Source organism: Gavialis gangeticus, unplaced genomic scaffold, assembly GCF_001723915.1.
Source record: "Gavialis gangeticus isolate Ggan-Ray unplaced genomic scaffold, GavGan_comp1, whole genome shotgun sequence".
Taxonomy (NCBI): Eukaryota; Metazoa; Chordata; order Crocodylia; family Gavialidae; genus Gavialis; species Gavialis gangeticus.
The window spans coordinates 64,627,738-64,644,828 of NW_017728994.1; the positions used below are offsets into that span (position 1 = coordinate 64,627,738).

Consider the following 17,091-nt stretch of genomic DNA (forward strand, 5'->3'; position numbering starts at 1 on the left):
AAAAAAAAAAAAAAAAAAAAAAAAAAAAAAAAAAATCAGTAAGATAAGATATTGTACCAAAGATACATTCTTAAGAGCGCTCTGTTATGTTATGAACTATCAAAGTTTACAGAGAATCATGGTAGAGGGCCTCAGGGTATTCTATGCATTCGCAGAAATTCAGTATGAGGCAGACATATTTAGAAGGTCAGTACCCTGGACACACTGATTTCAGAGCTCACTAGGTTTATAAAGGAATATGGATTTAAAAATGGATTCACAACTATGCCAGGATACCAACACAGTATGGCCCAAAGCTAAAAATCATCCTCCCCACCCCATTTGAAATACCAACGCTTAGTTCCAAGGAAAACTTTGCAAACACACAATACATTGCCTCCTCCACTCCTCCTTTTCATTAGTCCAAGGTAATCCCATAACCAGTGTATTTCCTAGACTTTTTAAACCTGGATGAAAATCTCACTGACATCTGGACAAATTCCTAACTTTGCAATTTTTATACAACTATTCCAAAACAAGTTATCTAGAAAAATATGAATGCATATAAAAACGAATAAAATATGCTCTGAGGGACTCACATGATTTAACTCTCTTGATAAAACAAAGGTGTAATGATATTTTAATGAACTATCTGAAGACAATTCAACAATTTCAAAACAATGCACAACATGGGTTTTGCACATTGCACATTATCATAACAGATGTAAAAATTTTCTTTTTGTAAGGGCTCGCTCCTATAAGCTACCCATAAACCGCATATTTAAAACTTCATGACATTCTACCCTTTGTAAAAGAAGCTGAACAAAAATAACCAAATTGATTAAATTCCTTTCCTTCCTTACAGAAACACTGGAACATTTAAGATCCAAGAAGATGGTCTTGTCTCCTCCTTTTCTAACTCTAAAAACCTAGGCAGAGAGATGCAAAACCCACAACCAATAATTTCAAGGTAATCTAGACACTAGCTCTTTTTACTATCACACACTAAAAATGAAGTTGACAAATTTGCTTGGCTACAGCTCATTAGCACTATCTTCCCCGTTTAAATACTGTTTTATGACCAAGGATCCGGACGGATTTAGAAATATGCACTTCAATTGGTTTCAAGTGTTTATAAGCTTAATTAGAAACAGACGTGAACTGGTAAGATACACAATTCTGGAAAAGTTACTGGGGTAACTGATAACTGTCTTTCCCCTGCTGATTATATTACTTGAATCTACTCCTTTGGCTCTGTTTAGAGAAGGAGAGGTTAGCCCTTTCACAGTTTTAAATAAGTAAAACTGGAATTTAATGACATCCTTTCCCAAGTTCAGCCCTCCAAAGCATGTCAAATAATCTGGAGTCATTTTACTTTTAATGTGTACTGTAAATACTAGATAAATTACAGACAAGAAGTGCTTTCTATATAAATAAGACTTCACAATTCTTTCCATCCTATGTAAACTTTTTTGTCTATGGTTCCTAAACAGCTTCCATCTCTGCACCAGAGTGCTTCACAATCTTTAAGGTTTTTATCCTGGCAACAGTCCAGTCAAGTACAGAAGTGCTATTATGTTGGGGTTTTTTGTTTTTTTGTTTTTTAAAGTGAGGAACTGAAGCACACACACAAGCTAAGTGCCCTGTCCAAAGTTACACAAGAAGTCTATGATGGAGAAGGAGATTATCAAGATAGCTAATACTGTCAAAGCTTTTACTAGCAAATATACATATTCACCTCTATCCTGAAACTTGTCTGCAAAGTTATGAAAAAGCCAAATGAGGTAATAGAGGAGCTGACAGCAACCAACAGCAGTAAAAATAAGTTGTCATTTTCTATCTGGACCATTTTGCCTGCGGGTTTCACTGACTTTTGTTAACAGCAGAGGAAGGAGAATTTTGGATTAGTCAGGCTGTGGTAATGAGGCACAGGTTTTTCTGCTAAATCTCCTGCCATGCCCGATGCCTTCTGTAGTTACTTTAACTCTGTTTCTGCTGCATCCTTCACTTCCAGCCCTTCTGGTTTCAGCACCATTCCCAGATCCCTTGTCCTAGCAGTTCTCTTCCCACATAACAGCTTGTCAGCCTATGCCCCATTTCTAGTTCATCTTTTTGTCTATCCAGTTCCAGCATTTCTCTCTTCTCTTCACCACCTTATCTGATCTGTGTGTTCCTCTCCCACTTAGCTGGTTCCCAGTTCCCTCTCCAGCCATGTATAGACAATTCAGTTTGTTCTGGGAGAATCACTGCTCTGAAAAATATTCAGGATTTTTTTTCTCCCAGGGCAAAAATGGCCACTCCAGGAACAAAAATAACCTGGGAACAACTAGGGTTACATCACTCCCATGAGAGTTTGGGAAACTGAATGTCAATACGTGTTTTCTGAGAAGTCACAGCAGACTTCCAGAATGTCACTCACTGGACTCTGCTGCTGTAGCCAAGCAGGGAGCAGAACATGTCACCTTCACTATCCCCACATTGTGCAGCAGGGAGATACAGTCTGACCCTGAGCAGTCTGCGTCAGCCAATCAATGCTGTCCTGTACACTGCTGCCATCTGTCTTCAGGCAGAGTGAGTGAGCCTACAGGACACACTGAGATGTGTGCTCTGCGGCTGAACAGCATCAGTACTGTAAGCTCTCTGCTCTTCAGGGACTTAGTATTTAAATATGTATTCAGAGGTCTCTGACTAAGGTTTTTACCCGAAAAACAAATCCAGGAGAATTCTTTCAGATCATCTGAATGTGTATGTAGTCTTCAGCTCCTGGCCCCAACCTCCTCACTCAACTAGGCACAAACTCCCACCTTCAACTCTCAACCATTACTTCTCTGCCCCCAAGCTTGGCTTGGAATCAGACTGCCTCCTCTTCCATGCTGCTTTGGTGCTAAGACAAGGATTACTGAAAATCCAGAAGAAACAGATTTCCTTCTCTCAGTTCCAGTGCCCAGGCCCATCATTCCTGAATCTGAGAATAACCATTACAAGCAAACTCCTTCTGTGATCCCATAGTCCTAAACTGGAGGCCACATGGTCAGGCTCTCTGTCAGAATACAAATGCATACCCTGGTCAGCAACATATGCTGGAAAAGGATGGGGCATGCCACGTCCTTCACAGGTAAAGGTTGAACCTTCAGCAAATGTAGCTATTAAAGCACTAGCAAATTTCGACTGGCCCCTATGATAGACTCAGATCTCTCATTAGATCTGCACATTCAGAATCCTTTTGGATAACACATATAACAAAAGGCTTTTCTTAGCAATCTACACAGCTAAAACTCTAGTTCAGTTTCTTATCACCTCAAGTCACGATTACTTCAACATCCTTTGCGCTGGCCCTAGCAAATGCTAGCTTGCACATATATATCTGTCCAAAATGCAAACGCCTATTTACTCTTCACATGAATCCTTCTACCAATTGTCCTTTATCTATGCAAACAAGCAGCTTGCATTCACTTCCAACATCTTTTGCAGCCTATACTGGCTGTACCTACCCCTCCTTGAGTGTTTTGAAGTTGACTCCCACCATTCTTTGATCCACTATCTACTTGTTCAATTTTCAAATAAGCATGCTTTTCTCCCACACCCTTATGCTTGAGAACAGTTCCCTTTAAACATCTACAAAGCTTCCCCATTGCTCTCCTTTAAACCTGACCTTAAAATTCTCCTTTGCTATGAAGTTAAGCTGTCAATTTACCACATTAAATAATATCTTATTATTTTCTGTGTTTCCCAACTTCCTTATTTTAACTCGTGTTTTGAATTGTGAACTCTGGAAGAGTGATGGCTTTTTTATTCTGTTCATTGAGCCAGGGGAGCTTGGGTCTAAGACTAGGGCTCCTAGGTATATCGACAGACAACAAAATAATGATTTAGAACACATGCAAACTGTGCTTTTTTCACAGACTTAACTAAGCTAAATTAGAAGGGATGTTCAAAGAAAGAGAAAAAGGCATATCTAAAAAAGAAAGGCTCTTCCTGCTACATTTCAAATCCCTTCCCTAATGAAAATGCTAGAGCTCAAAGTTCTCGAGCCAGAAATTTTCAAAGGCAAAATGCACTATTCCCCAAGCCTTGTCAGATGCAACTGAATCATTTTGCCTGAAATTAAAAGAAAAAAAAATTAAAAAGCACCAGAGGCTGACTCTTGATATAAGGGGTTAGGAAATAACAACCCAACAGTTAATATTTGGCCAAGATAAAACAACCATAAACTGGGTCTTACAATGGCAAGCCTCAGGCAACCCTAGTAACTGGTTTAAGATAATCAACATGGTCAGTAAACAACATGCAAAGTTATACTTGGCTTGCTTTATCTCCCATCTAACTCCATGATATGGAATTCTATCTGACTTTGAATATGCAGGTGCTTAATCAAAGTAAAATAAGTACTATAGATAAAAATCGCCACAAAAATGTCAAGGGAAAAGCAGAATTCTAGATGCTGTTGTGCAGAAAAAAGAGAAAGCCGTAGTTATGAATATTAGCTATAATAGTGCTGTGAGAACTGAAAGGAAACTTCTGTTAAGTAAATGAAATAAGTTGCAGCTTAAGACTGTATAAAGATAACCTTCAAATAGAGTGCATGGAGAAGGTTACCAAGATGGTGAATGTCCTGACAGATCAGCTATTAGCCTGTTCTCACCAACTTCAGGTGTTCACCAGGGATGGTTAAGTGATGCAAGTGCTGGACACACTAATGTATTAAATCATTGGGGGTTTTTTTTTTTTTTTTCAGATTGTAACTACTGTATGCATCTTTGGCTTTCTAATAACTCAGGTTGCAATTCATGTGCTTTAGGGTCCTCTTTAGTCTAATGATAATTTCCCTAATGCAGTTGTGAACAGAGGGCCAAGTTACCAACCTGCTGAACGTTGACTCAGCAACTGAATTCTAATAGATCTTGATAGTCCATACTGTCAGCTGGCTACAGGATTCTATTGTTGAACTTCCAAAATGTGTGTTAACTGATTTCTTACTTTTTGCAGTCAGCACACTGGGTACTGGATACAGGAAGCTGGAGAGATCTTGAGCATCTGGAGCTTTTCATGGACTATCTCCAGAGGCTGATGCATACTACACTTAGTTACCAGACTGTGATGTCACATAAAACAGAAGGACTTCTGAATTTAAACAGTTTGTTGCAAATGTAACCACTGCCAATATCATCTACTTCATGTTTTTCTTGACTCCTGTCTGCAGGACATCTCACATATGCACATAGCCATCTGTAAGTATTTGCAAAATGCAGGTTTTTATTTGTTCAAATGATTTTCAACCAGTGTCTGGACTAAGAACTACAGCATTGATAAAGATGTAAAGTTTAACATTTCATAATTTTCAAACCTTTGGTATGTGACAGGGATTTCAAAAGTAGATGCTCCTTTTCCCCTACTAAGACTCTAGTTTTGTCACTGCCCCACAGATGCTTTTTTGGTTAGCTACTTAATAAGCATAATGTTTTCTTTTACTGGGGTACGAACAATGTCACCTCAAAACCCATTCATTTCCTCCTTCCACCTTTGTACATTTTACCATGCTTCCTCTTACAAATTCAATGACCTCTCAATCTGATTTGTCAAGGCGCTGCTTTTTCCTTCAGTCCAATCCCTTCCAAATCTATTTGTCTCCAGGTGCTCACAAGCTCAGAACAAAAATATTTGCATGCAAATTCCTTCTTCTATATCTCACCTTATTTTGTCACCCGTGTGACAGATAATAATAGGCTGATTAGAAGATTATAGACATGTCATATTGCCATCCTGAAATTGTGATTTCAGTTTTTAAGTGGGTCAACGCATCTATTATAAAACACATTTATAGTAATCTGGTCACCAAGTGATAAAGACATGGGGATATTACTGAGATATCTCACTAGAATGATGCAAAACTTACCATATTTATTTGAATCCAAGACGAATCCTGTTTGACATGGGGGAAAAAAGCCCCTCATTTTGGATTCAAGTAGAAGGTGGAAGTGGGGCAGGCAGTGCTGTAGCTCTGTCTCCAACCTGAAATAGGTAGAGGCCTGCAGCCTCAGCCCCGCCACAGCCTTTGTCCCCCACCTTCTCCAGTACAACCTTGGGCCTCTCTGCCCCACCACTACCTACCCTTGCTCCAGCAAGCTCCGTCCCCCCTGCTGCCTGGGGCATGGAGCATATATTTGCTCCAGCCCCAGCCCAGCCTGGTAGATGAGACAGTAGCAGCTTGAGCTGGGGCTTGGAGCTGCCATGCTACTGCTGTTGCTACCAGGCCATGCTGGAGGTGGAGCAAACACGCTCTGTGCTCTAGGCTGTAGTACAGATGGAGCATGCCAGAGCCACAGTAAAAGCCAAAGCAATGGGAAGCAGTTGGGTTGGGGAAGGGAAAGGGGACCCACTGCTGTGGGGGGCAAGAAACAGAGGAGAAGGGTGGCAGGGGTCAAGCCTCATCATCTGCCTTCCCCCGAACTGCTTCCCCCACCAACTGCTCCCCCATGCTGACCACCCTATTGTCTGCTGCCCACTACCTCCCCACTGGCCAGCTCCATAGTGCTTGTTTTCTGCCACTGCTTTCTCAGCTGCAGTGGAAGGTGGGGTGCAAATTTAAGACAATCCTTTAACAATTAGCTTCTACACATGGAAAATTATAACACATTTCTAGATTTTCCATATAACAAACTGAATTATTTGGGGGTCATCCTAAATTCAGGGTCTTCTAAATGTTTGAAACTCAATGATATCCTCATTTAAAACCTCTTGTATTCAACTCACGACTTCACTAATACAACACTTTGCCAAAAGAATCTTGTATGATTCGTTTCCTGCAATTGTTTGTTATAGAGAACGAAAGTCACCTGAACATTAAATCCATTTAATACCACTACTGCTGTAGATAGGGGCTAATAACATAATGAGATATAGAACCGCTGGTGATGTGAAAGGAATAGTTGAGCATGTACACTATATATACACAATACTCTTGATTTCACTGGATTTCCATTATGAGATTCACTTTTGTGGTGTTTCTCAAATTAAGATTTAAAATATCAAAATGAAACTCAGCCCAGAATTTGTCAAGATATTTTTTTCCATTAAATTAGATTTAGAGATAAGATAGCCATTCATATTTCCCTTTCAAATACTTTATTCCACATCAGAATAGTGTAGATTTATCAAGCACTGGAGAAAGGAAGAAAATTCCTCTGGGACCTGCTAAACTTGAAATTCTATGGGTTGCCAAAGCTTCTTCACCAATAAGTAGGGTTCAGTGTTGCGCCACCATTAGTGCAATACATCTAGTCAGCCAAAGAGCTCAAAAGAAGGATGCAATGTTTTTTCATCTTGCATTAGCCCTTCTCAGAGCACTGAAAACAAACTGCCATTTCAACACTAATCCTACACATGAGATCTACAATCCAGCTATGTAATCTAATAATTTTACTTCTCTGAAGGTGTGCGACCACATACAGTGGGGAGATGAGACATGGGAAAGAAAGATATTCAACAACTTTTTTTAAACTTCTCTAATAAATAGCATCTCCCCTAAACAGGAATTTCTGACTGCCCAATAATAACCAGAAGCAGTACGTCAGAACTTTGTGGACCATGGATCTGGTCTATAAGAGCTGTAGGAGTAACTACCTGTAATACATTTTATATTCTAATATACTGATATTTAACTTCATTATTGTTATTTTACATTTTAAACTGACAGTTTTGACTGGCACGTGCTGGTGAATGAAAGGGAAGAAATAGCAGGAACATTCAAGATTTGGTTATGTGCACAATGGTCTGTTTAGTTTCGGGGGGGGGGTTTTGACATATTGAACACAATCCTACAGGTACTGAATGTCTCTCCTCTCTTTCTCTGTCTCTGGGTGTCCCCTTTAACTTTTAATTTTGTGCCCTTTTTAGTTTTAGGTAGTTATTCTAAATTACTTTCGTTTTTACTTTTTAAAGGTAAATGTACATCATTTAAGTAATCTAAATGGGCTGAGCAACTCACACCTTTACAAAAAACTATCATCTGAAAATACATGCTTTAAACTACACATACTCATAGAATTTACTATTAGGAGGCAGAAATCCTTTAGCCGCAGGACACACACTCTATTTCCTATGCTTCCTGGAAATGTTTTGTTTTTTCAACATTGCTTAAACGGATGAGACTTCCAGCAAGCCTTAACAGCAGATGACACCAATAGATTGTAAAAACAAGACAGACAATTTCTAGATCTAAGTTAAGTTTTAAACCTACCTGCATTTGAGTCCTGGTTGAAGCGGCAATATTTCGAGTGCTCCAATGAGGGTAGACACTGCTCAATGGGAACCCAGACATAAGTCTCTGGACACAACAAATCAGAGGGCCTGTACTGACCCTAGAAAAAAGAAAAAGAAAAAAAGGCATATCACTTGCACAACAGCATCCCAACTACATGACTCCCAATTTCCCCAATTTCACTATGGATAAGGAATAGCTTTAATCAATTCTAAGTGGATTTAGCCACAGATACTTCACTGTAAATACTATGTCACCCTTTGGTGATGTTAGCATCACCTCAGAAGTATAAACTTGACCTTCACAGTGTTTAAAAAAATATATCTAAATTTAACTTGTATATTATGATATCGATGACAAGACAGACTCATTTGGGTTTTGTTGTTAAGGCCTAAAGTAGTGCTGACTCGCTGCCGATACTAAAGCACTCAGCAACTCAAAAGCAGCTTCTCTGAAATGCTGCACATTCTAGCAAATACAACTGCAAATCTTTCAAACACAAAACTTACTGGATCAGTGCAGCGAGTATTTCTATTTTATTAGTGATATATGACTTTGTTGTATGACATCTTAAAAGAAAAGGAATGGAATATTTTTCTCTCGTTCACTATAGATTATTCCCATATGTCATGAAAGTAATATTAGAAATGCCTCCACAGACAGAATTATTTTAGTGAGATTATCACCTCAACAATATTACTCTGAACTGTCAAATCATATGATTTAAAATTTCTCCTTTTTACACTGTTACTTTAAGATCCTAACTTTGACCCGTTATTTGCTTTTGCCACATCTTATGAACTTCCACAAACAGTCCAAACGTTGTAGTAGCAATATCAAATACAGTGTTTAAAGACAAAAAAGCCACAGTGTGTGTCAACAAAGCTATGCTAAGCACAGCAAATAAAGTAAAAGGAAAAACAATTTTAGGGGTTTGTAGCTGGACTGGGCCCCAAGGGCAGCCATAATGTCCCCTGGTAGCCCAAAGGCTACTTCTCTGCACTTGCTCCCTTTAGCCTCACCTACCACACTTCAATGTAATGGTTGATTTTTCAAAGGGAAGCTGCTCCAAAGTCCTAGAGTAGGCCTTAGTCCTATCTTCACCAGTGGCTCCCCTCCCAGACCCTGCTAGCACAAACCCAAAGCTTTGCTAGATGGGCCCTTCTGGCCCGTATGTGGCCTAGGGTTGCCATCTCTCCTTGAATCTATTCTGAGAGGTTTCCAGAATGCCAACGTGCCCACAACACACAAATGTGCCCACACGCTTGTGGATAACAGTTACGGATTATGGCGCACAGATTTTACGTCAGGAAGGCAAATGCACATTACTATTACATTTTTGAAACCCACTGGACTACTGTATAAATAGGATTCAACATTTAATATTTATTTTAATGAATGTCCTATCATTCCTCTCCTGGGTGACTCTCAGCAGTCTCCTGGTGATTTATATCAAAATCCTGAAGACTCCAAGGCAATCCTGGAGGGCTGGCAATAATAATGTGCCTCAGCATACCTGCTGGCTTATGGGCTAATCACAGCCCATAACCTCCACTCCAGCCACGTCCATGTCTTGCAGGTATTACCATTTAGTCATTTTAGAGGAACTCAGCTCCAGTCCCATCTCAGGCCATTCTAGACCTTTACATCCCTTCATAGTTTCATAGTTGGTAGGGTTGGCAGGGACCTGAGCAGATCATCAAGTCCGACCCCCTGCCATGGGCAGGAAAGAGTATTGGGGTCAAACGACCCTGGCTACATGATTATCTAGCCTCCTTTTGAAGACCCCCAGGGTAGGAGCAAGCACCACTTGCCTTGGAAGTTGGTTGCAGATCCTAGCCGCCCTAACTATGAAGTAGTGCTTCCTGATGTCTAGTTTGAATCTACTCTCAGTCAACTTATGGCCGTTATTCCTTGTTACCCCGGTAGTGCTCGGGGGAACAGGGACTCTCCCACTGCCTGCTGGTCCCCCTTGGCCAGTTTACAGATGGCCACCAGATCCCCTGTCAGCCTTCCCTTGTAGCCTCTCTTCATAGGGCCTGCCTTGCTGCCCCCTGATCATGCAAATGGCCCTCCTCTGGACCCTCTTGATGCTGGCCACATCCCTCCTAAAGTACAAAGCTCAGAACTGGACACAGTACTCCAACTGCAGCCTGACCAATGTTGCATAGAGGGGGAGAATCACCTCCTTGGACCTGCTCGTGATGCATCTGTGGATGCACGACAAGGTGTGGTTAGCTTTCCTGACTGCATCCCCACATTGGCGGCCCATGTACATCTTGGAATCGATAACGACTCCAAGATCCTTTTCTGCCTCTGCACTGATGAGAAGGGAGTTCCCCAGCCTGTAGGTATGCTGCTAGTTCTTCCTCCCTAGGTGCAGCACCTTGCACTTGTCAGTGTTGAAACCCATCCTATTCTCATCCGCCCACCCTTGTAACCTGTCCAGATCTAGTTGCAGACTGTCCCTCTCCTCTAGCTTGCCCGCTTCTCCCCACATCTTGGTGTCATTCGTTAATTTGAACAAGGTACTTTTCACCCCTTTGTCCAAGTTGCTGATGAAGATGTTGAACAGTGCAGGCGTAAGGACCGAGCCCTGGGGGTCCCAACTGCCCTTGTTGGGGCCTTGGTCTCTTTGACCTCTGCCCCTTTTCTCTTGTTGAACACTTCTGCTTAGTCCCACCATGCTGGACCTGGTCTCTGGACTCCAGCGACTGTCTTGTCCTTATCATCCCTTCTTGGCCCTGAGCCCTGCTCTTGCCCCTTGAGGCTTTGAGCTCCTGGCCCTCTCTCACCCCTCTGGACTGTGGGTCCCTAGCCCTGGTTCTCTCCCCTCCCAAGCAATGGTTATGTTCCTTGTGGGCTTTGGGACCTTGGCCCTGATTTTCACCCCTCCCGGGCAATGGTTATGCCCCTTAATGGCTTCAGGCCTCTGGCCCTGGTTCTCACCCCTCTAGGGCAATTCCTGACCTGTCTCTGCCCTGCTAGGCCTTTGGGTCCTCTGGTCCAATCAGTGCCTTGAGCCTGATTTCTGGCAAGGCTTAAGGCAGTCATGTGCTCCTCAGGCACTAATAGGACCTTTAAACCACTCCTCCCAGACCCATCTGAACCACTAGTATGCTATCACAAAGGAAGTGGTTCTGTTTACTATTCCAAAAGAATAAGCCCTCTAGCTGCCACCTAAACTCTGCACTGGGTCCCAACATCAAACACAAACTGAAATCAGCATCTTGGCCAAACCTGGGCAGATTTCCCCTCTTCCCTGGTCCATATTCCCTGAAAATGCTTCCGTGCCTTGCTCCAATTGCCCAGGCAGCTCCAGAGTCTGTCAGGACACCTCCCCTGCTGTCTTCCAAGCCTGGAGCTCTTTCCCCTGCCTCTTACAAAGCCAAGCTGCCTGATCTGGCTCAGACCCCAGGCTTAAATGCCTCCCAGGTCCTGCCATCATGCGTCTTCCCCACCTTCCCACAGGCACTTCTGTATTGAGCTTGTTAGACTGGCCTGGAGTGGGGCAGGGGTAGGAGGTGGGAGATCTCTGTTGCTAGCCTAGTTGCAGTCACTGTGCCTTGTCTGCCTTGCAGGGTCCTCCCTGTTGTACTGTGGCCAAGCCTCTGGCATTGCAATAGTCATGTGCTGTCCATAAGCCCCTGGGAGCCTGCTTTGGCTCCTATCTGCCAGTTCTCCTACAGCCAGCTTATGTTACGTGACAGTCCTCTGACTGGCGGTGGGTGTTTCCCTTTTTTTCTTAATGTGCAGCTCCCTGCCTGGTCAGCAGTGATCTCTGGCTGCCCACCCTCTCCAAGCTAGCATCTATCCAGCTGCCCTCAGTCCTAACTGCAGCATTTTCTCCCCTTAAAGTGACAGAAAGCCTAGGCCTCCTGTCACAGGGTTTATTACAGGTTTGGAAACCTACAAGTAAAGACAAATTATGACAAATCCTTCTGACAGTCAGAAGGTCTTGTCTCAACGATTCTGACAATTTCATGATTTAATGAAGGCAACAGTGTTAGCAGAAAACAAATTGCACTTTTTTTGTCTTTTAAATTCAGCTGATTTTTTCATTTTCTAGCCCCCCAAAATGATATAAGCTTCTTTTATAGAAATAATTTAAGTTATTCAATGGTATACACAGCCACAGTTCAATGATATACATCTCCTTGAAAACATCTTTCACAAGATCCAGCTCATCAATGTTCTGCTCTTCCACTTCCAACAAAGTTTTATGCTGTGACATACTTGATCCTGAATAATCAGAAGACTTGATTTAATGATTTAACAAAAAAAACAAACAAAAACAAAAACAAAAAATCATGAATCCTTTCTACTCTGGTACAACTTAACTCTATACATGGTTTAAAATCTCCTATTTTTCTTACTGTCAATAAACTGCTTCCTATCAATTACTTCAAAACCCTAAGAGTACCACATCTGATGACAGCTAAACAGTAATCATCAACTGAAATACTCATTTGCAACTTTCATATGCAAATGTCCACACAGAGACAACGGTTAGAACGAGGAAGGATGCTACAGAATCCATTAGGTCATTTCAAAGACTAAACTTTGAAAAAAAAATTGGATGAGCTAGCCAGCTTTCAGAGAACTGTATCAGCTGCCCACTTCACCATCCTAAAGTTTATAGAAATATAAGTCCCTCTGACACTTTACAACTCCTTCCACTTCTTTTTCTTAAAGATCAAACAGTCAGTCCATGCACTAGCAACACTTGTCACTCCAATCACCAGTTCATTTTATATTTAGGGGTTTTTTTTAGGTTTCTGTGGATGAATGCTTTTTGCTAACTTATAGTGATGATTTTGTATTTACAAACAATCCTGAAAGTTTTTATATAGGGTGGCCTACTGCAGAGGAAGGTTGGGCATCCCAAACTCTGCTACAAGGACTGCATTAAGTGGCACATATAGTCTGCCAGGCTGGACTTAATGTCCTGGGAGAATACAGCCCATGATAGGACAGCTTGGCACTCAACTATGAAGGACATAGAACAAGCAACAGAACATCATCATGCCACCTGGGCCGACAGTAAGAGGGAATGTAGACACGAGTTAGCCCTGGCACGTTTCCTGAAACCTACATGTGGAAACTGATTTCCAGTATCAGTAGTAGTCATAGTTGAAGATGAGTGCCAGTCATTACTATTACTGCAGACAGCAGCTGCCTAAAAGAAATGATGGAATATGTATTTTAAACACTCCCTACATGACCCTGACTGACTTTTTTTATTTGAAAAAGAAATAGGATCAACTTGTAACTACTTCTGCTTTATTAAAAACAAATTTCTGCAGTAAATTAAAAAAATATTCTTGCAATTTCAAGCATAAGCTTAAGCCTCATGGCTTTAGATCATTCTCTCAAGCCAAGGAATGGAAATTGTTTTATTATATAAATAAAGCCAACTATTTGCCACACTTTGAAATGTTATACTTTTAAAGAGAAACGCTTGAAAGATATGTGAGTGCAATGGTTAAAAGCACGGTTTAAGTCACTAGCTCTCAAATGAAACAAATTGAGGATTTGGAAAACAAACCACCTTTTCAGCTAGACAGAATTAAAAAAACCTGTCTATATTAAATATATAATTACTTATGGATTTGGAAACTTTTTTCTCTCAATGCTCAAAAGAAGAAAAAAATTAAGTAGCTGTCACTCAGAGCTGTTTTCCAACAGAGTTAAAGCACAGGGGCAGTTGAACTCTTGCTCACTTAGAGCAAAGACTCCTCGGTTATTTATCTAAACTAAGATTTCACAAAAAGTGTTTTCACTGGATCTTAAAAATGTATGGAATTTAAGAACTTCTCCTGTTTGTGAAAATTAAGATAAAATATGTGCATCTCTATAAAATTACAGTGATTATTATTTCTAAAGTTTTGTGGTGACATTTTAGGCACAGAACTAACTAATTAAGGTTGGGAGATTCTAAAGGAAGGGGAAAGATCTGTCTTTTGATATGTCCAGAACAACAGAAAGAAAAAACTTCAGAACAGAAAGGTGAAAAAGGCATTTACATCAAACATATCAGATCTCATGTTCAAAGTAGCAGTTGTAAGGACACACCACCACTGCCACATCTCCAACCATGGTGGCATGGCACTCCCTCCTTCACCAGGTCCTGCCCACTGGGCTGCGGAGGCAGCTCCTGCCCAGAGCTGGTCCAGCCTGGCTGCAGCCCTGCACCCCACTGTGGGTGCAGAAATTTTGGGGGGGGGACACATACCCTCCCCTTCCTGTCACATTGCCTTGGCCCCCCACCTACCCCATACAACTACTCCCTTCCTTACACACTGAAGAGCTAGGGAGGGAAGACAGCAGGTCAGGAGTGAGGGGTGCTGGCAGGGCTGGGGGGCTGTGGGTCAGGTTTGAGAGATGGCAGGACTGGGGGTTTGTAGGTTGAGAGTGAGGGGCACTGGCAGGGCTGGAGGGCTTTGGGTTGGGAGTGAGGGTCAACAGCATGGTCAGGGGCAGGGCACTAGCTTATCAGGGCTGCTGTGTGCCACAAAGCAGCTGGGGGACTGACACAGCTGGACCTGTATTCTGGTGAATGAAGGGGGAAGGGGGAGCTCTTATTTTTCATGATAAAAACCCCCAAATGAAATGCCAAAATGCATAGGTATTTAGAATTTATTTTATTATAATAATTGAGGCACCGAAACTGCCTTAAAATTGTAAATATATCAATAACTACATTATGTTCAACTGATACCTATATATATCTATATATAGTGGTGTTTCATTTTAATCATGGAAAAACATGGATTTGGGGGGTTTTAATCAGAGAATTCACGATTTTTAAACAGAGACCACCAGGATCCCTGGATATCACGTGACTGAAATAGGAATTTAAAGTGTGTCTAGTAAACACTCTTTGAAGAAGGTAAAAAGTTGCACCTATAAGTCATGCGAAAGACATCAAATATCTCCATTCCTAGGTACAAGGTAGAAACTTACTAGAAAAATAAACTATGATATTCAAAGTGTGTTCACAAAGATATTGTTCCAAGTATATAGAACTGAAGGAATAAGTCTTCTGCAGTCCTTAGAATCATCTCAGAAACCCCTGTATACTTTCTCCTGTGGTATCATCTGAATTTTTAAGACTGAAAAAGATTTAAATTCCAAACACTTTAAACAGAAGATAAAAAAGGGATCATCATTATTTTATATTAGTTAAAATTATGCATCCTTTTTCAAGATTTAATCTAACCATCTCACAGTGTTTGTCCGGTTGAAGCTAGATGCCCAACCATCTAATAAAACAAGAGGCAAATGCCTTATATTAGAAATGTGAAGAGGGATTCCTAGACATCCTAAAGTAATCATCCATTTATGTCTGAGTTGGTAATTCATAAGATACTGAAACTTTAGCCTCTCACTGGCACAAGAGTGAAAGTTGTCTGTCTTGCAAAGGATCTGTAAAATACAGCTAATGTCGTAACTTTATGACGTTCAGTTCACCACACATTACAAATAGGGTAAAATGTAGGAGAAGTACTCTCTTGTTGACCTCCCTTCTCCTTTAAAGTATTTGCTCAAACATACTATGTACATGCTTTCATCACATTTTACAGTATTAACATGTACTCTATTATCGAAACCTAAATTCTGTGATGTCACAGACAGTGGAAGAAGGGATGTATGCAGGAGCATGTTTGTGTTTCTCACACAGTCCCTTTGATAGCACGCTTACATTAATTTTCAAAACAAGGAATCCATGGAACATTTTTAGTGGTCAGCTTCCTGAAAGTCTACACAACTCTACTACGCACTAAAATCACTTTTATTGTGGTTTCTGATAACAATACTTTGGAGTTTTTCGGTTTTTGTGCATTTTCTTTTAAATCAAGCACGATATTCTTCCCAATATAATTTAATTCTGAACATCTCAATGTGAAATTAAATCATTTTGCAAACACCTCCCTTTCAGCATTGAAAACACACATCAATCTCATGGTATCTAGCCAGATATGACTTTATGTATTTTAGCACCTGTTCTTTTAGAAGTTGCTGGAACACACTCAGGTTTTATATTTCCTCTAATTCAGTAAGGAACTGCAAGGACACAACCTTTATTACTTCCTAAACTGCAAATCAATAATACTAAGAACATACTTAAAGTCCAGCAGAAATGGGGATGCTAGCTCTAGAGAGAAGAACTTTTACAGAGTTACATTTACAGTTATCACAACAGCATTCAATTTCAAAAACAAGTTTCCAAAAAGATTTATTTCCCTTAGGCTTCTTACTAAAGCACAGTCTATTTCAGTATTAATTTCATTTTATCCATGGAAGAACACATTTTGGCTACTTTAACCTTGGAAGTTAAAAAGCCTGCTAGCATTGCAAGTAGAAGGGTACTGAAGTAGTGACCTCCTTTAGTACTCTTAAACACAAAGCTTCCAAAGGAAAAGAATCCCACCACCTCACAGATCACCTCTACATACTTGTATTCCGACTCCTTGTATCTGAGTTTCATGTGTTAAAGACTCTTCTCCTGCCAATATGATGTACATATAGCTCATTACATATAGCATTTTGCATGCAATAAGGAAGGCACACAATGTTTCTGGAAAGTAAAGCTTGCAGTTTCATCTTTAAAGGCTAGATATTGTCATGCAAAAGGAACGTGAAAATCCATGTTCTTGGGACATAAAATGACAGGGTACTTCAGGTCTGTACTACGTGTTACAAAAAGTTTGGTTTAAATTTCCAGATAATAAAACATCTAGCACTTCACTACCTCTTGCTAGAATCACACACACACACACACACACACACCCACACACACACACACACACACACACACACACACACACACACACACACACACACACACACAC

General features: G+C 40.9%; 1 protein-coding gene across 2 annotated transcripts in view; it reads right to left on the reverse strand.

Annotated features, from left to right (window-relative positions):
- ATE1 (arginyltransferase 1) overlaps positions 1-17,091 on the reverse strand; it is a 215,528-nt gene that overhangs the window by 52,247 nt on the left and 146,190 nt on the right. For both annotated transcript variants that reach the window (XM_019502934.1, XM_019502933.1), the window contains one exon: positions 8,216-8,336. In XM_019502934.1, coding sequence (XP_019358479.1) covers positions 8,216-8,336 — 121 coding nt within the window. The remainder of the gene's footprint in view (positions 1-8,215; positions 8,337-17,091) is intronic.